Below are 15863 nucleotides of genomic sequence, written 5' to 3'. Positions count from 1 at the left end.
GTGCTGACGACGCTCTGGTCATTGGTTGCGCCACTTGGGAAAGGGGGATAAAGGGCAGGGCGATCCTGAGCAGGCTGAGACCCAAGCGCAGCACGCCTCCCACCTCGCTGTGGCCCAGGTCAGTTTTAATGATGCTCGCTCCTCTCCAGCTCCACCCTTCCCCAGGGTCAGTCAGTTACTTGCTCTGGCAAGTGTCTTCCGAGTGGGTCTCAAAGAGGAATTGCTGCCTCATCTGCTGAAAAAAAAAAAAATTCCCTCTAATAGGGCTCCATGGAGTCCTTCCCTGTGGGGTGGTTCCTCCCACCTGGCATCCACTCCGTCGCTCCCAGAGCCTCTCTGGGCCTGAGCCCTTCCAGGAGCCTTTTCTGGACCAGAACCACCTGGTGAAGGAAGGGCCTGAGGGTCAGGCGATGGGGGCAGCTGCTCAGCACTTCTGCCCAAGGTAGACAGGAGGCCAGCTCTGGAAAAGACAGCAGGAAAGCAATGGATGAATAAGCCCAGCTTGGAGGAGCAGATTTCAAAGAACCTGAGAGGGAATAGAAAGAATTGTGATAACCTTGACCATTTTCAAAGTTAATCTAATTCTAGGGAGAATTCTTTATGGTGGTTTAAAAGTTTCAGGAGTCACCTGGCTCATTAGGACACTGGAGCTTAGAGAATGTTTGACTAAAAGGAGATTTGGTAGATTATCTAATCGAGTAGTTTTAAACCATTTAGGGGTCACTCAGATTTTGAGAATCTGAAGAATACTAAGGATGCCTGTCTGGCAAAATGCATACAGGCACACAATTCTACAAACTTTTTGTGAGGGCTGACACTGAAACCCATCTAAGGACCCCAGCTGAGGCTGGGAAAAGACTTGCTACGGCTCCAGTCTCAGGCTAGGGCTCCTCACCACCACTTCTCCTCAGCCAGTGCGCAAGATCCCCTCCTGCTCCTATCCCATGAAGCAGCAGACATGAGCAGCTGAGGGTTCATCTTGGGCTTGATTACCCATGTCTTGGAGAGCTAACACCAAGCAAGCCCTAATGGAGCTAATTCTATGATAACCTCACAGAACAGTCTGGTTTTTGGAAATGTAGCCAAACCTTTCTAGCCTATAGTAATGGTAACTCAGCTAATGCATGAGACCCTTGGTTGCAGAGAAGACTAAATGGAATAAATTTTAAGGAGGTATGAGAGCCCCGGCTGGCATAATGAAATCACACACTGCTGATATGCGGGACCCTTCAGCTTTAGTCTGGGGGCTGTGAGGGGTAAGAGACTAATGTAGAGGCAGCGTATGCCTCCTCCACATCCCCCCATGGATAGATCTCAAGGCAGTACGCAGAGTGGTCAGAAGCACGAGCTCTGGAGTCTGTCTGGCTTTAAATCCCAGCTCCACTGCTCACTGGTTGTGTGACCCTGTGCAAATTACTTAATCTATCCTAGCCTGTCTCCTTATCTGTGAAATGAGTATTATATCACCTAGCTCTACAGGGTTGAACGTCAAATGGCATAATCAGTGTAACATGCTAGCACTCAAATATTAGCTGTTATTGTAACTGAGCCTTAGGCTTGAGGCAGCACTGCCGAAGGGAGAAGCTGACCCACAAGCAGGATGTGCTCTCACCACAGCTCTATTGTGACCACAAAAAATTGCGAGGTAAGGGATTATCAGTGGACTTCTGGCTTAGAGGTCACCTGAAGTTCCTGGACCAGAACCAGTTGAAGCCAGAGTGATCCAGGAGGCTCTTGGGATCCCTTAATACAATACTGTCCCAAGGCATCAAGAGGTTAAAGCTAAAAAATGCTAAGATGCAGACAACGTGGAAACCATCTTTCTGATGTCTCTACAAGGTTTCAGTGGTCTTAGCCACCTAAGCCAAAGGCTTGGCCACTTCAAATGAACCGATACTTCTGGAAGAAATTCCTAAGTAATTGCGCCGTGTAGAGCTGGAAATCTAGAAACCGAGCAGGGTCAGTATGAGGAACTGGACTAGAGTTCTGCTTTTTGCCAGGACTGTGACCCTAAATAATTTCATTCTCATCTCTAGGCTAGTGTTAGACTAGTTGAGCAGTAATGGGTCCTTTGTCATGTGGGACCTAGACCCAGATTCTCCCCTGGAAAGGGTGTGGCTGAGCTCATGTCTGTCTCCTGCTGATATGCAGGGTAAGTGGACTATGACGTGCTAACTGGACATTTAGATGGGTATCAGGAAGGTCGATCTATGCACACACATCCTCCTGCCCTTTGTTCTTCCACCAAGCCCATGATGTCTTGGAATTACCTTGGAAGGGCTGGGCCTACAGGCTAAATTGAGGAATAGGACCCATGACATAGGTGTTTGGGCTGCTCTTCCATAACCAGTCACTGGGGCAGGTGAGAGGGTTGAGAACACATTTCTGATGGGGGGTAAGAGGGTGGGTAGGGTAGAAATTAGGAAAGTGGGTAAAGATGCCAGGAACCAGGAGAAGCAGCATAATGTAGAGACCAAGAGCCAGAGTCCTGGAGCCCGGTAACCTGACCTTGGCCATCACTCCATGCCATGCTCATGCTTCTGGATTTCCGAAAACCTGCTTCCTCATCTGTAAAATGGAGACAATAACAGTACCTAGCTCATGGGATTTTCAACATTGTGGGGGACACTGGAGGTAAAGTGTTCAGCTCATGTTTGACATGTGGTAAGTGCTCGAATGTGAGCTATCATTATTCGCCATCAGGATGACCATTTCAGAAGTGTTTGCAGCAGCAAAAATAGCAACTGCTTTCCCTCAGTGACTAAAATTCATCACCTTTCCATATAAATTAGACCTTCCTCCAGTCTTCTCCATCTCAGTAAACTGAGCCATCATCTGGTTGCCCAAAGTAAAAAGCACATGGTGGTCATCCTGACCCCGAACTCTTCTTCATCTTCCCATGTGCAGTCCATCCTAGACACCACTCTGCTCCATCTACTCCCCTCCATCTCTACCAACATGACCTGAATTCAAAGCCCAGCATTCACTTCTGCCTCTCTCCAAAGCAGGTGTCCAATCCCAGTACCTGCCTCCAGCCCCAGCTTACACTCCAGTGGCTTCTCCTTGTTCTCAGGACTTAAAACAAAACTCTAACCTTGGCCTACAAGATGCAGCATCCTCTGGCCCCCACCAACCTCTCCAGCTTCATCCCCTCACATTCCTCTTGCACTCCAGGCTTGAGACACAGTGGCCTGTTGATCCCTAAAGCCTCTCTGCCTAAGCTGCTTGTCCCTCCTCCTTCATCCAGCTAATGCCTCCTCATCCCTCAGGTCTCAATATCTCTTCCTCAAAATGGATCTGCCTGAGTTCTCAGAGGAGATCAGTTATGTTCATTCACAGCCCCCGATCAGGTCCCTTACCGCAGCTATCAAGTAACTGCGTTGTAGTTCGTGGCCTAATGTCTCCCCTCTACTACCGTGTAAGCTGTATGAGGTCAGGGACAGCATGTGCCCGCTCTGCTCACTGCTGCTTTCCTAAGGCCCAGCATAGTGTTAAGCACAAAACAGACACTGAATAAGTATTTACTGACTGGAATATAATGGAAAGACAGCTAGAGGTTAAGGTAAACTCTTGCCTGTGGGTTCTTCATCCGAACACTTCACCTTTGATTTGCTGCCTTAAACTAAACTTGCATCAGATGAAATACTGAGTTGAACGCTCCTTATTGATTGGGCCTCCAACTGGCCTGTTTCCTGGAGGTGGTAATCCACAAAGTTGTTAGCAACTGACATTTCTTGTCTCCATCTGTGTAACACTTCAGTTATTATCGTATCCTGCAGAGACTAAAGAACATGCAATTTAAAAGTTTGTACCTTTAGCTATTTCTGCTTGAATTACTCCTTTTCCTGCAGGGAAGCTGAAATCTTTACCATGTCATTCATATGCTTTCTGAATTGCCTTGACTAAGAATCAACTAAATCACTACTTCACATACTGACTCCCTCACCTCTTCTTGGACTTTGATCACAGATTTCCTTCTCAATGAGACCGTCTCTGGTTTCTGGATCTAAACCTTCAGCCATCTTCCTCCTCCCACCCCTGACATTTCAAATCTTCCTTTCATACTTTTTCTTCTTAGAACTTACCACTACCCTATATATTTTATTTGTCTTATTTTGTGTCTCCATCAGCCGGAATGAAGCTGCTTGAGAGAAAGTATTTTTGTTTTATTCAGTTTATCCTCAGCCTGACATCTAATAGGCCCTCAAATATTAGTTAAATGAATGAACAACCTGATACTGCTCACGCAGAACCAGAAAAAAATCCAGATATTCGGAAAAACAGGAGCAGAGCCTATTTTTTTTTTAATTAATTAATTAATTAATTAATTAATTTTTATTTTTGACTGTGTTGGGTCTTCGTTTCTGTGCGAGGGCTTTCTCTAGTTGCGGCAAGTGGGGGCCCCTCTTCATCGCGGTGCGCGGGCCTCTCACCATCGCGGCCTCTCTTGTTGCGGAGCACAGGCTCCAGACGCGCAGGCTCAGTAATTGTGGCTCACGGGCCTAGTCGCTCCGCGGCACGTGGGATCCTCCCAGACCAGGGCCCGAACCCGTGTCCCCCGCATTGGCAGGCAGATTCTCAACCACTGCACCACCAGGGAAGCCCCGAGCCTATTTTTTAAAGTCTCCTTGATTCTCCATTTCTGCCCCTCCTCCACCCTCCAAAACTGATCAAATAACCCTAACTAGATAGAGACTGAAACCACTAAACTGTGTTTATAGTTTCGCTTTCCATGAGGACAGGAATGACTCCCTGCGACAGCTCTGCTGCCGAGCCTGAAGCCTGACTTGCAGTAAGCACGCAATAAAGGTCTGGTGAGAGTAAGTGAAGAAGCAAGTAAGGGCTCACCAGGTTACAGCCTGACTGTTACAACAAAGAGCACTCCCCACCTCCAAGTTTCTTTTCCACATAACCTTCCAAGAGTAGCACAACTCTGTCACCCTCGTCCCTTGGCTCCCGTGTCCACTTTGAGGTGGCTACTCTAGTCCCTGCCATCCTATCTGCATTCTAGCCACAAGGAAGGGGAAAAAACCAAGAGGGTTCCTCTGTGGAGCAGTATGCCACAATGACACGTATCATTTCTGCTATTATGCCAATGGTCAGAGCTTAGTCGCATGACCAGCCACAGCTGAAAGGGAGGCTGGGAAATGTGGTATGCAGCTGGACAGAGGTGATCAACGATTAAGGAGAGAGAAAATGGGTATGGTAAACTTCTAGCAGTTTATTAAACAGACAGTAAAAGGACAGCACCTTTCTTTTCATATGAAGATCATCTTTGCAGGCTTCCTGTTCATACATAACGAGTTTGTACTTGCATTCATCATCTTCACCTTCACTGCCATCACTAACTTGGCCTAAACAAATTCTGTAAAATTCACAGAACTTTATGTAAAGAAAAGACAACCAAGGGATGTTTACCATTAATCTTAACTAATGTCTGCATAGCCCTTCAAACCCTCCTCTGCTTTTTCTTCCCCCACAATCACACACGCACTCTTCAGCAAAATTAATCTTTTATTCTGAAGTACAAACACAGGTCACTGTTCTGTTTCTCAAAGGCACTGCGTAGGGTGCCCCACCTGAATGCAATTAAAGGCCTGACCCTCAGGCACAACAGTTGGGGGTGATATTATGGAATCTAAACCAGGGCACTAAAATCAAACTACGGGGTTCTTAACACTGCTGCCCCTGTAAGCTATGAACTAAAAAGCACACTTTTTTGTTGTTGTTATTTTCTCTTGTCAAATACATCAAGGAAACTGTGCCCTTTCGATTCTCTGGGAAAATATTAAATGTCAACAGGTTAAAGCTCCAAGTTGCCTGTTAATTTTGTAGGTTCTCTAAGCAACAATCCAGGAGCCTGATAACTTTGGGGCAAAGGTCCAAAAGCTCAAAGAGAAAGAATAAATATGAATGTTCTTAGTTGAGTTTCCCCCTTTCTTCTCCTATGAGGTGGGTAATAAAGAGATCTAATAAAGTACAGAGCTCCAATCCATTCAATTAAGTATTGTCTTATTACATAATTTAAAGCTAAATTCTAGTATAAAAAAATCATATCTGGTTTCAGTACTCTCATTCATTCAACAAATATTCGACTGCTTACAATATATCAAAAACTGTTCTAGCAGTGGGAACACATATCTGGCCACAGCTTACATTCCCATGAGATGACACAGTCTATAAACAGGGCAAAGAAATAAAACATGTAGGATGTTGGATGGTGATAAATGCTATGGAGAATGAAAAACTTTTTTTTCTTTCTCCTTCTTTTCCAAAGTCTTATTTTCCTTCTTTCTGAAAGCCTTCCCAGATTAATCCCAATTGGCTTCTTCTGTCACTTCAGCAGTCTCATTAAAATATCTGGAGAGCTAAGCTTGATGTAATATGTTTTGGAAAGGTCTGCCATTCAACAAAATAAGAGACAGCTCAGAGGACAATGCTCTCTTGGGGATACAGAATTCAAGAAACACTTTGGAACCAAACCAATTTCTCTTAGAACCCTTTCAAAAAAGGAGCTATAGCTTCACCCATAATCAGCTAAATTCTTGTCAAAAAAAGGAAAGGACTGATGTAGAATGACTACCTGAATAGTTTAGAAGGATACATGCACAGATGTTTAGTGGTTCACTATTGGTTTGGGATTTTTAGTTCATACTTTCCTGTACTATTAAAATTCTCAGCATTTATCTCAGATAAAACTATTATTTAAAATGAAATAAAAGGTGACAGGAAAGGGGTAAGAGATTAAGAAAAAGGATAAGAAGGCTTTCAAAATCCATCCCAAACATCAAAAACTGCCTCAGGAAATACTCCTCACAGCAACTATACACACATCCACTTGAAACAATATTGATAATACAATAATCTTAACCACCAAACTAAATCCTCCTTCCACCCCCATGCAACATACTTTAAGATGGAGATGGTTAAGCAAGGTGCCAAAAACTCTTCTTTATATTTTCCCTATAGCCCGTTTAAAATACAACCATAAAAAGTTATTTAGACCAAAAGAACACAGGACTTTTTTTTTTTTTTAACAAAAGTCAGTTTATTAAAATAGGCTTACAAATTCAACAACAAAAAACACAGTAATATTTAAAATGTTAAATGGGGGGAAAATACTTTCTTATAGCCCGCTGATAGCCTTCTTATAAATATTTATAAAATATGAATTGCATCAAAACTGCTGTAATATGGAATAGCATTAGCCATTGAGTTCTTGTGTCTAAAAGAAAATTGAAACAGATGTCACAATTGATCCCTGTCACCTGAACTGTTTTGGCTATGGCAATTTGAAAACTAGTTATCTTAAATCTGAGAGAAGCCAACAGTACCTCTCACTGTTCACTGAAATCTTTTGCCAGAACAAATGTTTTTAAAGTATGCTTCTAAAACAGTGAAGTTGCTACTAAATACCTTACTAAATGCCTTACACTTGAAATAAAAAAAAAAAAGCATAAGAAGAAACTGATTTGCAGATGCGGTTTCTTTTGATGAAGCCTTTTCTCTATAGAGAATAATAAGAGCTTTTATATTTATTCTTTCAGGTTAAAATATTTAGTTTGGGTTTTTCTAGTGGGGACACATGGATTTTCACCATCCCCTTCTAATTAGAATAAGTTTGTATTTCTTGTATATACAACACAGAAGGTGGTAAAAGTAGGCAGGCACTTGGTGGGGATGACAAAACTTATCTGTGATTTTGAACTTTTTTTAAAAGGAGAAAATTAAGAAAAACAAGGCTAATTCGCAAAGCGGGTAATCAAGGATTAATCTACTAAGGTCAAGTAGCATCAGAAATAATTCCTCTGATTCAAAGAAGCAGCAGAAAGGTAAGAGATGATGGTTATGATAATAACCATAATAAAAGAGCTCTGATGTGGCGGGCACTAAGTACTTTATTTGTATTACTTTATTTAATCTTCCCCCAAATCCTACAAGTAGACTTTTACTTTACAGATCTGGAAACTGAGGCACAGAGTGGTTAAGCCTAAGGGCACAGAGTTAAGGAAGCTCTGAGGTCCAGGACCCAAATGCAGGCAAGCAGACTCCAAAGCCAGCTCTGCTAACAACTATTCTCTCAATCATCTGGTCAAGACCTCTAATTTTAGATAGAGCTAGAGAAGGGAAATTAGTGGTTAAACTAAAAAACCCCAGACTCTAGATTCAAATCCTTTTTCAAAACAAAACTAAACTAACAAAGAAAAACACATCAACTCTCTTATAAACAGAATAGAAACATACTGATCATTCTGAGCAAACCTCATGCTGGGTGGAAAGGCCTAGTATATTCATTTTCTCTCACTAGTGCACAAACAGATAACACAGCCGATCACAGCAACTGATAATCTCATCCTTTTTTATAACTTCACTCAATGAAACATGTTAAATCAAAAAAGAATAGCCCCCAAAACAAACAAAAACACACATTAAGCAGATTTTGAGATTTATTAAAATAAAGTATTAGCAAACAATATCCAAAAACAAAGTTCTTAAGAGTTATGGCTTTGAAAAGCACAATATAGTAAAACCTAATACATTTTTATAAGTATCAAAAAGATAACAGAATTGAAGCATGTTGCTAGACTTTCATTTTCTACAACATAAACAGAAGGAGAACAAGTACAAGTAAGAAGCAGACCTAGAGTGCAGCCAGTGATTTGGTCTTTATCATCTGCATATGAAATATCTTTTTAAGAGAACATGGGCAGGATTACATACAAATACCCAGTTTTCATGATTACAGTCCTACCCAATTTTAACAAGTGATTTTCAAAATGCAACTTTAACCAACCACGTTGAAAAGAAAAGCACTTGCCCAACTATTATCTCCAAGAGTCCCTACAGTTAAAATACTTTATGAATAAATCAAAGCAACATCATCTCCAATGGTATTAGAAGGGCAAATTTGACTCTAAAAGATTTCTTCTTTACTTGGGATTGTTTGGCCTCACTGGAGTTTTGTTATAGCTAACACCAGCTAGTATTAAGAAGGCACTACCTATCAATGGGGTAAAAAAAAATCTACCTCTACACAAAATTTCAAACTTTTAAAAAACAGTTATCTTCAAATAAATCCTTAAAAGACAATGGTTTATGACGATTTTAGGAATTTTAAGACGTGAATTATTTGGACGAGAACCACACAAAGCTTTTTCACTCTGTCACAAATAACAGAAGAATCCTGCTCTGAGACTAGATCTTTTCAACAAAACAACTCAACACTTGTTCTACAGCAATTGCTACCAGCAAATATTACAGCATAAGCTCTTATTGTTTTAAAAAAATTGATATGTAAAGTCCTTCTCATTGGTTTTTGTAAATCATCCAATTTTAGGGTAACACTTCAATTATAATAACTGCATTTTAGAAGAGAAGTTTCTATTATGAAAAATCCAATATAACAAAGGCTTGACAAATACTCTTACCTCTTGTAATTAGGACGTGCTAAACTTCAATCCAGTGAATTACAAAGAACTAGCTAAGTTTCTGTTTAGCAGGTATTGAATAGAATTGTTTACGCAGAAGAAATGCCTCAAGTTCTCTCTCCATACATGCATCTTCTGTGAGAAGTAAACCTCCCCAGTCCCACCTCTTTTAATGAGGAAAATGCTACTCTCCAGGGGAAACAGGCATCAAACCTGAGATTACCACCCAAAAAGCTGCGCTACTGAATATCTGAGGAGATGCCCATAAACCAATACTTAGGAAAACTCCCGCCAATAAAAATCACCAAACACTTCTAAAACCACCAGGCTATCTACTACCTTAAAAGTTTCTTGCTTATCTAGCTGATGGGTATAATGAGGACACACAGTCATAATTCCTACCAGAGAGATTAAGTGAGGATTTAACTAATAAGACAAGGAAGAGCTCTGAGCCTCTTAAAAGTTAATAGGTCCAAAATTTAAATCATCATTGGAAGCTGAATTTAATAATTATCAAAAGATTTCTCCTTCTTCAGAAAGTATAAAAGATATTAATATATTTTAAGTGGGAGAGTGATAATGATCCAAAGTAATATTAAGCAAGCAACTAGAAAAAGTATAAAGAAATGGAACTAAAATGGTATATTAGATGCTCTCTGTAATAGAAATACAACACTTAAACAGGTACTATCAAACTTGAAATTAGAGTTTCTCTGCTACTGGCATGATTTCATTTTTGTATAAACTTTCTCCTTTAAAAGAACACCATTACAGGGGAACTGTTTCCCACAGGTACTCTACGATAATACTGAAGGTTATATAATGTGAGCCCCAGTCCTTATCTTAACAATAGATTTCAGATCTGAATACTTACTCATCATTTTACATCCTAAAAGAATGTCTTACTCTCAAATGTTATGAAAAGTATAAAATAGCTACACCCTCTTTCCATACTATTAAGTATAACTTATTGAACTACCTATTGACAATCTTACTGTGGATTTCACCTCAGAAACCCAGACAATTCTATTATCATATTGATAGTTTACTTATATAACAAGAAAATGTAAAAGGTGATTTATAGTCTGATATATATATTTGACATTTAGATTGATGTCTTCCTTAAATTTTCTCTAAAGAAAAAAAGTTCACTTCAGTAGATCAGTAACATGCCTACTAGTTTATATTCCATAACGTAAGCCAGGTACTTATGTAGAGATATTAGTCAAATGCACCTCTTAAATTATTTTTTTCCAGTCAGTATCTTTTTGTTGCTTTAATACATTACTGAGATTAATTTTGATTCTATTCCTCTTTTTGCATTTACCAAACTGGTTGTAATTTTATTATTCCCAGACTCTGTCTTTTCAGCTGGCATATATTTATTTAAATGTTGTACATGCTATAAAATGTAATTATTCTGGTTGTGATGACGTTTTCATAAATTTGACTATAAACCATTCTGGAGATTAAATAAAAGCTTAAAACTGTAATTTTATGAAATGGTTTCCTTCAGAGGTGCTTTTTTCATTGGTAGAATTTTACTTTGTTTTTTTAATGTCACTGGCTAATTTTTATTTCCCATCCATTCCTGTACTGATGAGCATCCTCAGGAGTTACAGGACCAGCTGGATTGAATGAAGTTTTCATATAAAACCCAGGGGTGTAGAGTTAACAACTTTTTGGAAATACAACAGGCTTATTATACTTCTACATGAAACTCTTACCAGTTAATAGCTTCAGTACTGTCATTCATGAGACACAGCTCCTTAGAGAAAACACAGAAAAAGCCAATCACATAAAATCTTGCTAACTCTAAAGGCTGTTGCATGAATAAAAACAATTTTTAATTAACTCAGTTGTAAGCATCAATAAAACAATTAAATAGTTTCCACCAGTTCAAGCCCACTGAAGTTGATTACATGTATCTGCCAGTCAACCTAGGTAGTTTTTCTACAAATTTGTTCCAAAGATTGTGCCATGAGCCTGCTAAGTAAAAGAATGATGTAAATAGCTAAGTTCTATCACTAAGCAAATAATCCTCTTTTGTGTGGCTGACACAATTCTGGAAGATTGAGAATGCATGTCATGTAAAACTTACGTTTAAGGCTCAGGTGACTGTCAGAAAGTTTCCTTTTAGTTAGCAAAGGACTGTGAGCTGAAACACATATGGCACTTCATCTGAGAGAACTAAAACCATCCATTGGCTGCACTTTATAAAAGCAATAAATAATGTTATGGAAAACAAAAGGAACTGCATTCTCCTTTCCTCAAAAAATGCATTTTTTTCCCTCGTAAGAGCAGAAAGGGCAAAGTAGAAAGTCAAATGAAACTAACATTTTAAACAGAAGACTGACATGGCTCCACATATTTTTAAAAGGCACTGGAAAATAAGCTTCTTCTAATAGGTAAGTTAGGTGGTTTTTTTTCCAAAAAAATGTATTTGTTCTTCATGCCATAACTAAGTGTCCATTTGACTGCTCCCTAGAAAAAGAGGTTAAGAGTCCTTTACTCAAAGCCCTTAAGCTTGACTGATTAAATGAGTATTTTAGAGTTTTCATGTCTTTCCTCCCTGAGGACTGTGGAGACTAGTATCCACATAGGTGCTAAAAAAAATGGAAAAAGAGCACCCATGGTAACTGAGAGAATAGTCTGTATTCTTTGATATGTGAATGTTTTCAAATCAGCTAGCTCAATTCATTTAAGCATCAGACAGGTGGCCTCATCCTTGGGGCCAGACTGAAGAGGCTCCTATGGATACAGGACACAGGTCCTCGCATGAGGAAACAGACGCAAGTAAGAGCAATGGGATGAAGTACATGATTTTTCAATGTTAATATCATCCTGCAGGGAATTAAAAAGGCACCTTCAATTGGAGCTACAGAATAACAGTCTTATAATCTAGGTTGAAAATACAACAAAAGCTAGAAAAAGTATAACTTCCTATAACTGTAATCTATAAATTGCAGTGTTTAATACAAAAGGGGTACCAAGGAAGCAAGGATGAACATCTAAGTCCAAGTCGCTTGAGTGTGTTTCACAAAAGGTTACTCTAAAAACTGTCACCCATCAAAGTGCAAAATAAAAGATTAATGCATGTCAAAATTAGAGTTCTTGCAACATTGGCCAAAAGCAGCAAACACAGCTGAACAAGGCCGTGCATGCACTGTCACTAGCTATAAAGTAGTACTTATGACAGATTTGAGTAAATGACATATACTGGAGATCTGTTGTTTGCAATAAGTTTTTTTTAAAAAAGGAAATATTTTACAAAAGATAATATTGAGTGAAGTCACAATGCACTGACCAACATTTAGCTGTATTAAATGTAAATTTTATGAACTTAGAAAACTATCACTTGGCTTTTACTGAACACTACCTGTTAGAGCAGTGCATAGTGTTCCTTCAAATAAAAGACTTTTTTTTTTATAGTTTCTTTTAAGCCCCTACCATATGCTTTTATAAAACAATGAATTATACTTTTTTAAAGTTGGTGGGACTAAGAAACTGGTAAAAGTACAGCTTCTGGAGAATCAAGAATAGAACGGAAGACTCTCATTGAACACCTTCTTATACTGTTATAATTTTCATCATGTGATGTATTACTTTTCCAAAAAAATTTAACAAATAAAAAAACTGAGGGGACAATAAGGCAAAAGTATGTTCCAGTTTAAGATCAATGCCAAACTTCTGAACTGGGGCACAATACTCACTCTGCATCTTTCACAACACTTTTGAGAGTTAATCACATGAACATGAATACAAACAGATGTTGATTCATCACAAAAACAAATGTATTGGTCACAATTATGTAGAAAAAAAATAAGCTGTAATATCTGTTTTCCATGTAAGCTCACAGTATCTGTACTGAAATTTTCCCTAAAATTAAAACAAGTCCACTAATAATATAACTGGAAAAGAATACTTCTGCACTATGAAACAGAAGAAATGGGGTTTAGAGGGGAGCCCATCTGAGTGAGGACTTTATCCAGCCACTGAAGAGGCCCATGAAGATGAATCTCAATCCAACATGGGGTGCTGGTAACATCTTGCCGGTGATATTCTGCTCCCCAGCCCTATGAAAATGAACAGATAATATGGCAAGCCACTTTTTAAACTGTCAACCAGTCAAAACCAATTTCAACACACTAACAAAAATAAACTTTAACAGTAGAGATATACAGACATAACTAAAGGAAAAACTATCACAAAACCAATCTTAGCATTCACCATGAAATTAAAAGCAACACAATAGCTGCATCATTATAATAACATATAATCCCTTAATAGAAACCCTTGGAGCAAGATATGTTTCAGAATTCTTTTTTTTTTTTACTTTTAGGAAGTTAATAATGGTGCAATACCTCATAATTAAAATATTAATATTTCTGCAGTGAGCTATTCTCTCTTAATGGGATAAATAAAACTCAAATATAGCCTCATGTAAGTTCACATCAGATTTTGTAAACAAAAAGTTTTTGATTTTCAGGGTTTTTTTCAAACATCAGATAAGGCGTTGTAAATCTGATCAATGCATACAAATGTAATTAAAGTGGCGGTCACATATCATTATCCTTTAAGATGGGAAATTACTGGGATGAATTGAGCTGGACCACTTTAGCCTAAAACTCCGAAGAGTAAAACAGAATTTTTTCACTTCTATTTGCCTGAATTTATCTAGCTCTCTGCTTTACTGCTTACAGTAGTCCTGGCCCAGGAAAAGTAAGCAGCTGTGATGAGGGTGGATTGGGAGACTATATTGAATATGCAAAAGCCATGTTTCTATAGAAGGCAAGGGAAATGCCTTCAGGGCTATTGATAAACTGCTGCATAAACAGGCCTATAACAAAGCCTATAGCAAGAAAATACTGGGCTGTGGGGCTGTGGGCCAAAAAGAAAAAAAACCTACACAGAGCATTTGACAATTGCTCTTCTTTGGCTAAATCCTTAAGGAACAAGCAGGTACAGAACAGGTTGCTGAAGTATAACACTAAAACTCTTTCTAAATTTTGCTTATGCAACGTCATTTGGAATACCAATAAAATTAGGTCAAGAGCAAATGATAAATTTGAAAAGTTCTTTGAACTTTGCAAATCCTTAATAACAGAGCTTAAAACAAGGAAAATAATTTTAGTATGGTAAAGAATTCTTTAAGTCAACCTAATGGGATCTAATAATGATTGAAACTGCTGAAGCTATGGAACTTAAAAAGCAATTTTAATATTAAATGCTTTCTAGCAATTTAGCCTTTAACTGAAATCCTTTTATAAACTCAGCCCCTATTCAATATCAATATTGAGCACTTTATAATGTCTGGATTATAAAATAAAATCTTAGACCAATCATGTGGTTTAAGTTATAAATTAAAGAATTTTATTTAAAAACCTATTAAATCAGGTAAAAAATAGTACCTTTCATTTAACAAAGACTTTTTAAAATCATAACCTACAGACATATAATATACATATTTACAGTGACTCAAATTAAGCTACAGGTCACAACCCACTCACCTTGACAAAACTCATTCGAATGGTACACATTTTGGTGAGCTCATATACTGCCTCAAATCCATGGTTGACAGACTGAGCCAGAAGCTGGGCAAACTCCTGATTGTTAAAAATTTTGAGGCTGCAGCTGCTGGGAATCTTACAGACAGTGGTAGGATGAAAGCCATGATGAAAGTTGCAGTTCCTACTCTGTACAAATATGCTGCTGTCACTGAGGCACTCTGCATACACCTCTCCACCAACATAGTACAGATGAACACCTTAAAAAGACAGGCATTACAAGAGTAAACTCAACAAAGCAGTATAATGAAACCGAGGGAGTTGTATGAGGTACAACCAAGAATAACTACTGAACTATAGCAAGTCTTCAGACAGAAGCTACCACTAGATGGCCTTATGCCACCAAAGATAATCAAGAGGTTAATGTGCCTAAATCTAAAATGATCCTCAAATAACTAAGACTTAAGCCTCAAGTTGGCAGCATATTAGGTTATCAGTTCTCAGGGTTTTTTTTTCTTTTCCAACAATCATTTATCATCTCTATGAAAGAAAGCGATGGCAAAAAAAAAAATCCCCCAAAAAGCACCTTATGATGAGTCCTTTCAAAGGAATTCTTAGAGCTATCAACCATCATGAATAGCTGTTTGGCAAAAAGTTTTGCACTCTTTTTGCTAACGGAAAGGTCTGCAGCATTTAAAAAAAAAAAAAAGCTAAGTCACATACGTAATTTCAGGTCATAGGAAAAGCCTTTAAATGGCAGATTTATTTTACTTTCCTTTAAAAAAAAAGTTTGGGGTATTTAAAAAATATATAAATAATATATGAATGTTCAATATTTAAAAATTCAAATTATATACTAGAGCTGAAGTTGTTCCCAACTTTTCTCTACTGCAAATGGTACTAAAAAGACCATCGTAGTACACACATG

The 15863-nt window shown here is 38.6% G+C and overlaps 1 protein-coding gene across 8 annotated transcripts in view; it reads right to left on the bottom strand.

The window, feature by feature from the left end:
- Positions 1–4312: 4312 nt before the first annotated feature.
- Positions 4313–15863, bottom strand: part of SMAD5 (SMAD family member 5) — a 53972-nt gene continuing 42421 nt past the window's right edge. For 2 of the 8 annotated variants that reach the window (XM_082379709.1, XM_082379710.1), the window contains exons 6-7: positions 14939–15195; positions 8430–13504 (exon numbers count right to left, since the gene is read on the bottom strand). In XM_082379709.1, coding sequence (XP_082235835.1) covers positions 13361–13504; positions 14939–15195 — 401 coding nt within the window. In that variant the 3' untranslated portion in view covers positions 8430–13360. Of the gene's footprint in view, positions 5366–8429; positions 13505–14938; positions 15196–15863 lie in introns of those variants that run through there. The other 6 variants (XM_082379712.1, XM_082379713.1, XM_082379715.1 and 3 more) reach the window with 6 other exon arrangements.

The sequence above is a fragment of the Balaenoptera borealis genome (assembly GCF_965194805.1).
Source record: "Balaenoptera borealis genome assembly, chromosome: 2".
Classification (NCBI taxonomy): Eukaryota; Metazoa; Chordata; class Mammalia; order Artiodactyla; family Balaenopteridae; genus Balaenoptera; species Balaenoptera borealis.
Note: the sequence above shows the minus strand (reverse complement) of the source record. Positions and strands in the feature narration are given on the sequence as shown.